The 13,053-nt window shown below is 47.0% G+C and overlaps 1 protein-coding gene across 1 annotated transcript in view; it reads left to right on the top strand.

The window, feature by feature from the left end:
- The window catches only part of si:ch211-107o10.3 (uncharacterized protein LOC407663 homolog), a 55,110-nt gene that overhangs the window by 40,190 nt on the left and 1,867 nt on the right, over nucleotides 1–13,053 (top strand). Inside the window, exons 5-6 of the mRNA XM_038813461.1 lie at nucleotides 2,981–3,097; nucleotides 6,019–6,226. Coding sequence (XP_038669389.1) covers nucleotides 2,981–3,097; nucleotides 6,019–6,226 — 325 coding nt within the window. The remainder of the gene's footprint in view (nucleotides 1–2,980; nucleotides 3,098–6,018; nucleotides 6,227–13,053) is intronic.

Genomic DNA, 13,053 nt, shown 5'->3' on the forward strand with positions numbered 1-13,053 from the left:
TTCCCACCATGTCCCCCATGTCCCACCTCTTAAACTCCTCCTTCATTTGCTCCACCAGCCTTGTGAGGTTTAGCTTATGCAAGGCCCCCCAGCTCCTGGCCACCTGAACCCCCAAGTACCTGAAGCTCACCTCCACCCTTTTCAGTGGGAGCCTCCCAATCCCCCCCTCCTGGTCCCCCGGGTGTACCACAAACAGCTCGCTTTTCCCAAAGTTAAGCTTATACCCTGAGAAATCCCCAAATTCCCGGAGAATCCCCATCACCACCAGCATTCCCCCCACCGGGTCCGCCACATACAACAATAGGTCATCCGCATAGAACGACACTCGGTGCTCCTCCCCACCCCGGACCAGCCCCCTCCAATCCCCCGACCCCCTCAGCGCCATAGCCAGGGGTTCAATTGCCAGCGCAAAAAGTAGGGGGTCAGGGGACACCCAAGTAGGGGGGACAGGGGACGCCCTGCCCGAAGGAGTTGAAGGGCCGAGGCCGACTGAGTATTTTGCTGCGATGCTGGCGGAACTATTGGGGGAGGGGGAGGATCCCTCCCGATATGAACTGGATCAGGCTCATCGCTCGTGGAGGCCTGGACCAAAGGCGAGTGAGCCGCCAAGGGTAGTGACTCTGTGCTTCCATAGGTACAGTGAAGGAGAAGGTCCTGTGCTGGGCCAAGCAGAAGCGGGTTGTGCAGTGGGCTGGAGCTGGTATACGTGTGTACCAGGACTTTACGGTGGAGCTGGCGAGAAGGTGGGCTGCTTTCAATCGGGTGAAGAGGGCACTGTACATTAGCAAGGTGCAGTGCGGCATTGTATATCCAGCAAAGCTGAGGGTGACTTACAAGCTCAAGGACTTTTATTTTGGAACGGCTGAGGCAGCGGAGGAGTTTGCGAAGGCAGAAGGACTGTGGCAGAACTGAGAAATTGAGAAATGACCATGTGCCGATGTAACCTCAGGACTGTATTTTCTTTTTTTTTTGTTTGTCTGTTTCACTGCGTGCGGGTGTGTGGGCTAAAGGAGCCGATGCTGTATACATTTGGACAAGGGAAGTGATGGGACTTTCACTTGAAGTGAGGGCTCTTTGGGGTGTAGGTGGATATGCGGGATTTGTGTGCTAAAAGGGGGATTTTTGGGCTTTCCTAGGGTCGGGCAAGGGGGAAAGAGACCCGGGCGGGGGCCTCCACGCTGGCCGGTCTAAGCCGGCCAGTGAATGGGAGTGAGGTGGGGGGAGGGGCTGCGGCCATCGGAGTCTGGCAGAACAGGGTCCGAGTGGTCTAGCCGAGGTGGAAAGTTGGAGGGGAACTAACCGAGGTTGGTGGAAGGAGTTTACAAGAGGCAGTGGACGGGGAGAGTTGGAGAGGAGTGGGGAGGGGGGGGGGGGGGGTTTACAACACTCGGTTATCATGTACGGCACTCTGTCAGAGGTTGGACAGCTTTGTGTGTGTGTGTGCGTGCGTGCGGTCCCGGACTCCTTTTCTCGTCTCCTGCTTTGCCTTTTGTTTCCACCGTGGGAGGGTTAGTGTTATTGGATGCATATATTGACAGGTGGGCCGTTGTTTGGAGTGGTTGGAGGATGGGATCGTTGTTATTGTTAAAGGGGATTGATTTTGTATTTGTTACCGTTTACTGTTTGTGGGTGGGGTGTAAATTTTGGAGGAAAATGGAGAATAAAAACATTTATAAAAAAATGTTCTGGGTCACTGTCCGTGTGGGGTTTGCACATTCTCCCTGTTTTTGCGTGGGTTTCGCCCCCACAGCCCAAAGATGTGCAGGGTAGGTGGATTGACCACACTAAATTGCCCTTAATTGGAAAAAAAAAAATTGAGTACTCTAAATTTATTTTATTTTTAAAAAATTGTTGTAATTCGCCTTCCCCAATTTGGTACCTTCACCTGAGGATTGCAATTATCTTTATCCATCAGTACCTTAAAGCTTACTGAATAGTGTTCACTGTTCCCGAACACCTCCCCTACTGAAACGTTGACTGCCAGGCCGGGCTAATTCCCCAATACTACGTCCAGTACGGCCACTTTCTATGCTGTTTCTATGCTGTTTTCCGCCACCTTCATGCTCCTAAGTGCATTCAGCTGCTGCTCCAACCTATCCATGTGGTCTGTGAGGAGCTGCAATTGGGTGCTTTTCCTGCAGGTGGAGACGTCCGAGCCACTGGCAGCGTCATGGCTCTCCCACATCTCACAGGTGCAGCACTTAAACCCATTGACCGATATTTCTATCACCAATTAAAATATTTCAGAAAATGTATTAAACTCTTGCCTTCACTTATCTCTAGATAGCCGAGGTAGGTCTTTATATCACTTGTATTCCCAGTACGAGTGCTCCAGTTTGCTCCCACAAGTCTCCAAAAGAAGAGCTTATCATAGAATTTACAGCGCAGAAGGAGACCATTTGGCCCATCAAGTCTGCACTGGCCTTTGGAAAGAGCACCCACCTAAGCCCATACCCCCACCTTATCTCTGTAACCCAGTAACCCCACCAACCTTTTTGGACACAGGGCAATTTAGCATGGCCAATCCACCGAACCTGCACATCTGTGGGAGGAAACCGGAGCACCCGGAGGAAACCCACGCAAACACGAGGAGAACGTGCAGACTCCACACAGACAGTGATCCAAGCGGGTATCAAACCTGGGACCCTGGAGCTGTGAGGCAACAGTGCTAACCATTGTGCTACCGTGCTGCCCGAGCTTGTTAGGTGATTTGGACATTTGGAATTCTCCCTCTGTGTACCCGAACAGGAGCCGGCATGTGGCGACTAGGGGTTTTACACAGTAACTTCATTGCAGTGTTAATGTAAGCCTACTCGTGACACTAATAAAGATTATATATAGAGAGAATTCTACCTGCATCACCTGAAATGCACAAATAACCCATTCACTACTTGTTCAACCACTTTTACAATTTAATTTCATCAATGACTAAAGGCAATATATGGGTAAATGGTTTTCTTAATTCTTTTCTCAAATGCAGGGAAAATCCATTTTGATGACATTAATTTGGACAATTGCTACGATTCTGCGGTTAGTTACAATCAGAGCAAGCTGGCCAATATACTGTTCACCAGGGAGCTGGCAAAGAAACTAAAAGGTGAGTGCTGCAGAAATATCAGGAAAGATTGAACAGGCTGCAGCTCTTTTCCCTACAAATGAGAAGACTGAAGGGTGATTTGATAAACTCTTTTAAGATTATCGAGTAGACTCAAAGGTGATGTATCCATTTGTGGGCAAGACTAGAACTAAGGCCATAAGTTTGAGATGATCACTAAATCTATTACGGAACTCAGCAAAAAAGCCTCTTTACCCAGAGAGTGGTGAGAATGTAGAACTTGCTACCGCAAGGACTGCTGTGCTGAATGGCATTGATATATTCAGAGGGATTAAAACAGGTGGGGAGACAGAATAGAAGGATGTTTAAAAAAAATTGATTTTGCATTTATAATATAATTTCAAGGAACATCACTCAGTGATTGAGGTATTTACAGAGTGGGCATGCAAGGAAAAAAAGAGAAGAAAAAAGTGACGTTGTACCGATGCGGGGCCCTCACCTAGGGCCCACAGTGATCGGTTACCACAACCATGCCCCATTAACTTTATACATGTTGCCTCCTGGTATTAAAACATACCAGTGGTGTGTTTCCTGCTACCTGGGTGTCCCTTGGTGCTGTTGTTGTGATCGCACCCATGTGCTTCCTTGCCCTTCGTCCCCCCTGACTCCTCTGCCTTGTCTGCCCTGTATCCTGGTTGCCCCCCCCCCCCCGGCCTTCTTTTCGTCTTCTGTTGTCTGTTTTTGCCCCGGCCCTCCATCCCCGTCCCCTCCCTTATTGGTTGCTGGTCAGAGACAGGTCTTGGAACAGGCTGTTGAATTGCTTCCATGTGTGGCGAAAGCCTTCCTCCGATCTCTGAATGGAGAATTTTATCCTTGCCAATTTAGGTCAGACAGCCAGCCCGTGACCTTGGGTGGCACTGCTGATCTCCAGCTTGGCAGGAGTCTCCAGCAGGCAATCAGGCAGGCAAAGTCTAGGGCGTCTGCCCCTCTCCCCGGAAAGAACTATGGCTGTTCCAACACATCGAAGACCACCACTAGTGGCATGGCTCTACCCTCACCCCCACAACCTTGGACATGGCCCCAAAAGGTGGTCCAGTACCAACAAGACTGGGACAGGACCAGAACATGTGGATGTGGTTGGCCGGGCCTCTCTGGCACCGTTTGCATTTGTCCTCCACCTCCGGGAAGGACCCGCCCATGCATTAAGCTCAGCCCTGTGCATGAGGAGGTGGAGTTCACCCTGTGAATAGAAGGATATGTTGATGGCGTTAGATGAAGAAGGTGAAGAGCATAAAGACTGGCATGGACCAGCTGGGCCGATATGGCCCGTTTTTGTGTTGTGAATACTTTGTAATACTATATGCTGTCTTCAGAATGTTAACTAAATTCTTTGAGAGTCTTTGTTATGAAGTGAGGGGGCCAGGGGGCAGTTCTGATAATTGTTGGCATCACGCTGCTGGGAGGTTAAGTTATTGGCCTTTGGGATCTAATTAACTTCAATAATTAACTTCAATAAATTCAATAATTAAAATTGTTTTTTGGCCTTGCCGTTTTGAAGTTGAATGATAGCTGCTGGAGTGTGGAATGTGTTTGAACTTTGTGCACCCAGGTCAGCGATAACAGATGCAAGAAAAGAGCTAATTTTACTAAACCCTGACTTGCATTGCTTAACCCCAAACTCCGAATATTTTTTAAAAATTTGATTTGATTTATTATTGTCACATGTTCTAGTATACGGTGAAAAATATTGTTTCTTGCATGCTGTACAAACAACATCGGGAAGGAAGGTGAGACTGCAGAATATAATGTTACAGTCACAGCAAGGTGTAGTGAAAAGATCAACTTAATACGAGGTAGGTCCATTTAAAAGTTGATGGCAGCGGGAAGAAGCTGTTCTTGAGTTGGTTAGTACGTGACCTCAAACTTTGGTATCTTTTTCCTGACAGAAGAAGGTGGAAGAGAGTATGTCCGGGGTGCGTGGGGTCCTTAATTATGCTGGCTGCCTTCCCGAGGCAGCGGGAATTGTAGACCGAGTCGATGGATTGGAGGCTGGTTTGCGTGATGGACTGGGCTACATTCACAACCTTTAGTAACTTCCTGTGGTCTTGGGCAGAGCAGGCTCCATACCAAGCTGTGATACAACAAGAAAGAATGCTTTCTATGGTGCATCTATAGATGTTGCTGAGGGTTGTAGCTGACATGCCAAATTCCCTTAGCCTTCTGAGAAAGTAGAGTCGTTGGTGGGCTTTCTTAACTATTGTGTCGGCATGGGGGGGACCAGGACAGGTTGTTGGTGATCTGGACACCTAAGAACCTAAAGCTCTCGACACTTTCTACTTCATTCCCATTGATGTAGACAGGGGCATGTTCTCCACTATGCTTCCTGAAGTTGATGACAATCTCCTTCGTTTTGTTGACATTGAGGGAGAGGTTATTGTCGTCGCACCAGTTCACCAGATTCTCTACCTCATTCCTGTATTCTGTCTCGTCATTGTTTGAAATCCGACCCACTACTGTGGTGCCATCAGCAAATTTGAAAATCGAGTTGGAGGGGAATTTGGCCACACAGTCATAGGTGTATAAGGAGTATAGTAGGGGCTGAGGACACAGCCTTGTGGGGCACCGGTGTTGAGGATGATTGTGGAGGAGATGTTGTTGCCTATCTTTACTGATTGTGGCCTGTGGGTTAGAAAGTTCAGGATCCAGTCGCAGAGGGAGGAGCCGAGGCCAAGGCCACGGAGTTTGGAGATGAGTTTCGTAGGAATGATGGTGTTGAAGGCTGAGCTGTAGTGAGCTGAAGAGTGTTTCAAATATTTCCTCTTTCTACCCTGATGGTAACTGTTCAATTGATGTCAAATTTTGGCAAGTTTTAAAGGCCCACTTGAATCAAATTGCCAAAGAACCAAGAAATACATGTATATTCTGCCTCTGTGTGTTTATAACGATGTCTTTCTCAATTTTAGGCACAGGCGTAACAGCTAATTGTCTCCACCCTGGAGTAATAATGACTGATCTGAGCCGCCATTTTATGTCTACTCCATTGCTATGGTTGGAATTCCTCTTGAAACCATTAACCGCTCTCACCTTTAAGAATCTATGGCAAGGAGCTCAGACAACCATCCACTGTGCAGTTGCTGAGGAATTGGACAATGTTAGTGGCCAGTACTTCAGGTGAGGCTGAATTCATTATGGGCATCACGTTGACCTGCTTCGTGACATAGTTGAAAATGCCAGGTAGAAGAGTTTAGTCCTCAACATCCATGTCAATATTTCTGTGACTGTGAGCAGAGCTAATGTACTCAACAATGAAGCAACTAGTAAAGAAATGATTAACTTCTAACTCTGGCCTTTCGCAGTCTGCCGCCACCTGTCCAGCAGTGCCAGCTAAGGGTCAGAGGGTCGAACGTTTGCCTCTGAAGCAATAGGCCATGGGCTCAAGTCCTCTCCCAGAAACATGAATACTAAGTGCAGCACTGAGCTGTTCTTTTGGATAATGTTCAGTTGAGGCACCATTTGACCGTATTCAGGTGGACATAAAAGATCTTGGTGTATTATTTCAAAACGGAGCAAATGGAACTTGCACTAATGTCCCAGCCATTATTTGTCCTTCAATCAATGTGACCATTGTCAACTTGCTTGTTGGCCGAGTCTTCCAAAAGTTAACACTAATTAATGTTAGTACATTGAGCAATGTACATGAACAGAGTCATGTGGCCGGGGGTGACGGTGTAACTATACACCAATATTTATAATATGCACCTGAAAATCTTCCTATTGACTCTTAGTAGTACATAAAAAAGAATATTCAGCTCATCACCTCTATTGCCTCTCCCTTACAGAGCCAAGAACTTTTGAGACCAGTGATGCCACCATTACTGTTCCTTGCTGAGGTCCGCTTAACTCAATACAATTTGGGAATCCATCATGATATTTAAAAACATTCCAATTAGTTTGCACCAGCAGTAGCATTGGCTCTTTTGATAATTTGCTACATTCTGCAGTGTAATGTTCTCCTGCAGAAAATATTGAATCTATCGCTGCTTTCTCGAGAGGATCTTGAGGAGGTGGTGGACACTGGGATGAAAGGAAAAGGCAAAGGTGGTGGAGAAAAAAAACTGTGTTCTGTCCTCACCCGAGAGAATAAAGAGTTGATGGATGGAGGAAGAAGACCTGTGTTCCCCTTCAGCTGGCGAATTCATATCACCAGGAATTAAAACGAAAAACAAAATATATTGCGGTCAATTTTTGACTCCGATAGAAGTTTGGCAGCCAGGTTTACATTGTGTTTGGAGAAGATGACTGCCGAGTTTCTATTAACTCTTTTACATCATTGCACAAAGTCAACATCTTTCCCATTTGCAGCCTGTCACCTGGTAAAGCATATAAAACCATAAGACATAGGAGCAGAATTAGGCCACTCGGCCCATCGAGTCTGCTCCGCCATTCAATCATGGCTGATATTTTTCTCATCCCCATTCTCCTGCCTTCTCCCCATAGCCCCTGATCCCCTTATTAATCTATCTCTATCTATCTCTGTCTTAAAGGCACTCAGTGATTTGGCCTCCACAGCCTTCTGTGGCAAAAAGTTCCACAGATTCACCACCCTCTGGCTGAAGAAATTCCTCCTCCTCTCTGTTTTAAAGGATCATCTCTTTAGTCTGAGATTGTGTCCTCTGCTTCCAGTTTTTCCTACAAGTGGAAACATCCTCTCCACGCCCACTCTATCCAGACCTCGCAGTATCCTGAAAGTTTCAGTAAGATCCCCCCTCGTCCTCCTAAACTCCAACAAGTACAGACCCAGAGTCCTCATCCGTTCCGCATACACCAAGCTCTTCATTCCAGGGACCACTCTTGTGTCCCTTACCAAGGCCAGCACATCCTTCCTTAGATACGGGGCCCAAAACTATTCACAATACTCCAAATGGGGTCTGACCAGAGCCTTATATAGCCTCAGAAGTGAATCCTGGGTCTTGTATTCTAGCCCTCTCGACATGAATGCTAACATTGCATTTGCCTTCCTAACTGCCAACTGAACTTGCATGTTCACCTTAAGAGAATCGTGAACAAGGACTCCCAAGTCCCTTTGTGCTTCTGCTTTCCTAAGCATCTCCCCATTTAGAAAGTAGTCTATGCCTCCATTTCTCCTTCCAAAGTCCATAACCTCACACTTTTCCACATTGTATTCCATCTGCCACTTCTTTGCCCACTCTCCTAGCCTGTCCAAGTCCTTCTGCAGCCCGCCTGCTTCCTCAATACTACCTGCTCCTCCACAGATCTTTGTATCATCTGTAAACTTAGCAACAGTGCCTTCAGTTCCTTCTTCCAGATCATTAATGTACATTGTGAAAAGTTGTGGTCCCAGCACAGATCCCTGAGGCACACCATTAGTCACCGGCTGCCATCCTGAAAAAGACCCCTTTATCCCCTCTCTGCCTTCTGCTAGTCAGCCAATCCTCTATCCATGCCAGGATCTTACCCTAAACACCATGGGCTCTTAACTTATTTAAGAGTCTCCTGTGCGGCACCTTGTCAAAGGCCTTCTGGAAATTTAAATAAATCACGTCCACTCGCCTCCTTTGTCTAGCTTCCTTGTTACTTCCTCAAAGAACTCAACAGATTTGTCAGACGAAGCCGTGCTGACTCAGTCCTATTTAATCTTGCACTTCCAAGTACTCCGCGATTTCATCTTTCATAATGGACTCTAAAATCTTATCAATGACTGAAGTCAAACTAACCGGCCTATAATTTCCCGTCTTCTGTCTTCCTCCCTCCTTAAACAGCGGTGTTACATTAGCCACGTTCCAGTCCTCTGGGACCCTTCCTGCCTCCAGTGATTCCTAAAATATTACCACCAATGCCTCCACAATCTCCTCCGCTATCTCTTTTAGAACCCTGGGGTGTAGTCCATCTGGTTCAGGTGACTTATCAACCTTCAGACCTTTCCTCCGTTTCCCCAGAATCTTCTCCTTCGTGATGGACACTGCACTCACTTCTGCCCCCTGGTTCTCCTGGAGTTCTGGCATCCCCCTGGTGTCTTCCACCGTGAAGACTGATGCAAAGTAACTATTCAGTTCCTCCATTTCTTTGATTCCTATTATTACTTCTCTAGCCACATTTTCCAGTGGTCCAATGTCTATTTTTGCCCCTCTCTTACCTTTTATATATTGAAAAAAACTCCTATCTTCCTTTATATTACTAGCTAGCTTTCACTCCTATTTCATCTTCTCTCCCCTTATTGCTTTTTAAATTGTTCTCTGCTTGCTCTCGAGTGACAGCTTTACCCGAAACACTACTTACGTAGTGTCTCCCACCCATCCTCCTCCTCTAACCAAAAAAAAGTTCTGTCCGTTGGATTGCTAAACTAACAAGTTTTTTATTTTTATTTTTCAGTAGTTGGGAAGTTAGTTCAGTGGGAATGGAGGCTAGGGCAGTTGAATGTTCCTCCTTGGCAGAATGTGGGAGGAAAGGGTCACCTCTAGTGTTCCTTCTGACTACATCTGCGGGAAGTGCACCCAACTCCAGCTCCTCGAGAGCCGCGTTAGGGACCTGGAGCTGGAGCTGGATGAACTTTGGATCATTCGGGAGGCGGAGGAGGTTATTGAGAGGAGTTATAGGGAGGTAGTCACACCTCAGGTAAAAGAAGAAGGTAGATGGGTTACCGTCAGGGGAGGGAGAGGGAACCGGCAGGCAGTGCAGGGATCCCCTGTGGTCGTCCCCCTCTATAACAAGTATACCGTTTTGGATACTGTTGCGGGGGACGACTTACCAGGGGTAAGCAATAGGGAACAGGTCTCTGGCACAGAGTCTGTCCCTATTGCTCAGAAGGGAAGGGAGAAGAGGAACAGAGCACTTGTCATTGGGGACTCCATAGTTAGAGGAACAGACAGGAGGTTCTGTGGGAACGAAAGAGACTCACGGTTGGTGTGTTGCCTCCCAGGTGCCAGGGCTCGTGATGTTTCTGATCGTGTTTTTGGGATCCTTAAGGGGGAGGGGGAGCAGCCTCAAGTCGTGGTCCACATAGGTACCAACGACATAGGTAGGAAGAGAGATGGGGATTTGAGACAGAAATTCAGGGAGCTAGGGTGGAAGCTGAGAGCTAGAACAAACAGAGTTGTTATCTCTGGGTTGTTACCCGTGCCACGTGCTAGTGAAGTGAGAAATAAGGAGAGAGAGGAGTTGAACACGTGGCTACAGGGATGGTGCAGGAGGGAGGGTTTTGGTTTCCTGGATAATTGGGGCTCATTCTGGGGTAGGTGGGACCTCTACAAACAGGATGGTCTTCACCTGAACCAGAGGGGTACCAATATCCTGGGGGGGAGATTTGCTAGTGCTCTTCGGGGGGGTTTAAACTAATTCAGCAGGGGGATGGGAACCTAAATTGTAGTCCCAGTGTACAGGATGTTGAGAGTAGTGAGGTCAGGGATAGGGTTAAAAGTTCAAAAGAGGGCACCGGCAAGCAGGACGCTGGTTTGAAGTGTGTCTACTTCAACGCCAGGAGCATCCGGAATAAGGTGGGTGAGCTTGCAGCATGGGTTGGTACCTGGGATCTCGATGTTGTGCCGATTTCGGAGACATGGGTAGAGCAGGGACAGGAATGGTTATTGCAGGTTCCAGGATTTAGATGTTTCTGTAAGAACAGAGAAGATGGTAAAAGAGGGGGGGGGGTGGCATTGTTAATCAAGGAAAGTATTACAGCGGTAGAAAGGACGCTTGAGGACTCGTCTACTGAGGTAGTATGGGCCGAGGTTAGGAACAGTAGAGGATAGGTCACCCTGTTGGGAGTTGTCTATAGACCTCCGAATAGTTCCAGAGATGTAGAGGAAAGGATTGCAAAGATGATTCTCGACAGGAGCGAGAGTAACAGGGTAGTTGTTATGGGGGACTTTAACTTTCCAAATATTGACTGGAAATACTATAGTTCGAGTACTATAGATGGGTCAGTTTTTGTGCAGTGTGTGCAGGAGGGATTTCTGACACAGTATGTAGACAGGCCAACAAGGGGCAAGGCCACATTGGATTTGGTACTGGGTAATGAACCCGGCCAGGTGTTAGATTTAGATGTAGGTGAGCACTTTGGTGATAGTGATCACAACTCGGTTATGTTTACTTTAGCAATGGGCAGGGATAGGTATATACCGCAAGGCAAGAATTATAGCTGGGGGAAAGGCAATTATGATGCTATTCGGCAAGAATTAGGATGTATAGGATGGGGAAGGAAACTGCAGGGGATGGATACAATCGAAATGTGGAGCTTTTTCAAGGAACAGCTACTGCGTGTCCTTGATAAGTATGTACCTGTCAGGCAGGGAGGAAGTTGTCGAGCAAGGGAACCGTGGTTTACTAAGGAAGTTGAAGCACTTGTCAAGAGGAAGAAGAAGGCTTATGTTAGGATGAGACATGAAGGCTCAGTTAGGGCACTTGAGAGTTACAAGTTAGCCAGGAAGGACCTAAAGGGAGAGTTAAGAAGAGCGAGGAGAGGACACGAAAAGTCGTTGGCGGATAGGATCAAGGAAAACCCTAAGGCTTTCTATAGGTATATCAGGAACAAAAGAATGACTAGAGTAAGATTAGGGCCAATCAAGGATAGTAGTGGAAAGTTGTGTGTGGAATCAGAGGAGATAGGGGAAGCGTTAAATGGATATTTTTCGTCAGTGTTTACACTGGAGAAAGACAATGTTGTCGAGGAGAACACTCAGGTTCAGTCGACCAGGCTAGATGGAATTGAGGTTCAAAAGGAGGAGGTGTTAGCAATTTTGGAAAATGTCAAAATAGATAAGTCCCCTGGGCCAGATGGGATTTATCCTAGGATTCTCTGGGAAGCCAGGGAGGAGATTGCAGAGCCTTTGTCCTTGATCTTTATGTCGTCTTTGTCGACAGGAATAGTGCCGGAAGACTGGAGGATAGCAAATGTTGTCCCCTTGTTCAAGAAGGGGAGTAGAGACAACCCTGGTAATTATAGACCTGTGAGCCTTACTTCGGTTGTGGGTAAAATGTTGGAAAAGGTTATAAGAGATAGGGTTTATAATCATCTTGAAAAGAACAAGTTGATTAGCGATAGTCAACACGGGTTTGTGAAGGGTAGGTCATGCTTCACAAACCTTATTGAATTTTTTGAGAAGGTGACCAAACAGGTGGATCGGGGTAAAGCTGTTGATGTGGTGTAAATGGATTTCAGTAAGGCGTTTGATAAGGTTCCCCACGGTAGGCTATTGCAGAAAATAAGGAAGTATGGGATTGAAGGTGATTTAGCGGTTTGCATCAGTAATTGGCTAGCTGAAAGAAGACAGAGGGTGGTGGTTGATGGCAAATGTTCATCCTGGAGTTCAGTTACTAGTGGTGTACCGCAAGGATCTCTTTTGGGGCCACTGCTGTTTGTCATTTTTATAAATGACCTGGAAGAGGGTGTAGAAGGATGGGTTAGTAAATTTGCAGATGACACGAAGGTCGGTGGAGTTGTGGATAGTGCTGAAGGATGTTATAGGATACAGAGGAACATAGATAAGCTGCAGAGCTGGGATGAGAGGTGGCAGATGGAGTTTAATGCGGAAAAGTGTGAGGTGGTTCACTTTGGAAGGAGTAACAGGAATGCAGAGTACTGGGCTAATGGCAAGATTCTTGGTAGTGTAGATGAACAGAGAGATCTCGGCATCCAGGTACATAAATCCCTGAAAGTTGCCACCCAGGTTAATAGGGCTGTTAAGAAGGCATATGGTGTGCTAGCCTTTATCAGCAGGGGGATTGAGTTTCGGAGCCACAAGGTCATGCTGCAGCTGTACATAACTCTGGTGCGGCCGCACCTGGAGTACTGCGTGCAGTTCTGGTCACCACATTATAGGAAGGATGTGGAAGCTTTGGAAAGGGTTCAGAGGAGATTTACTAGGTTGTTGCCTGGTATGGAGGGAAGGTCTTTCGAGGAAAGGCGCAGGGAATTGAGGTTGTTTTCGTTAGAGAGGAGAAGGCTGAGAGGTGACTTAATAGAGACATATAAGATAGTCAGA

Source organism: Scyliorhinus canicula, chromosome 12, assembly GCF_902713615.1.
Source record: "Scyliorhinus canicula chromosome 12, sScyCan1.1, whole genome shotgun sequence".
In the NCBI taxonomy this organism is placed as follows: domain Eukaryota; kingdom Metazoa; phylum Chordata; class Chondrichthyes; order Carcharhiniformes; family Scyliorhinidae; genus Scyliorhinus; species Scyliorhinus canicula.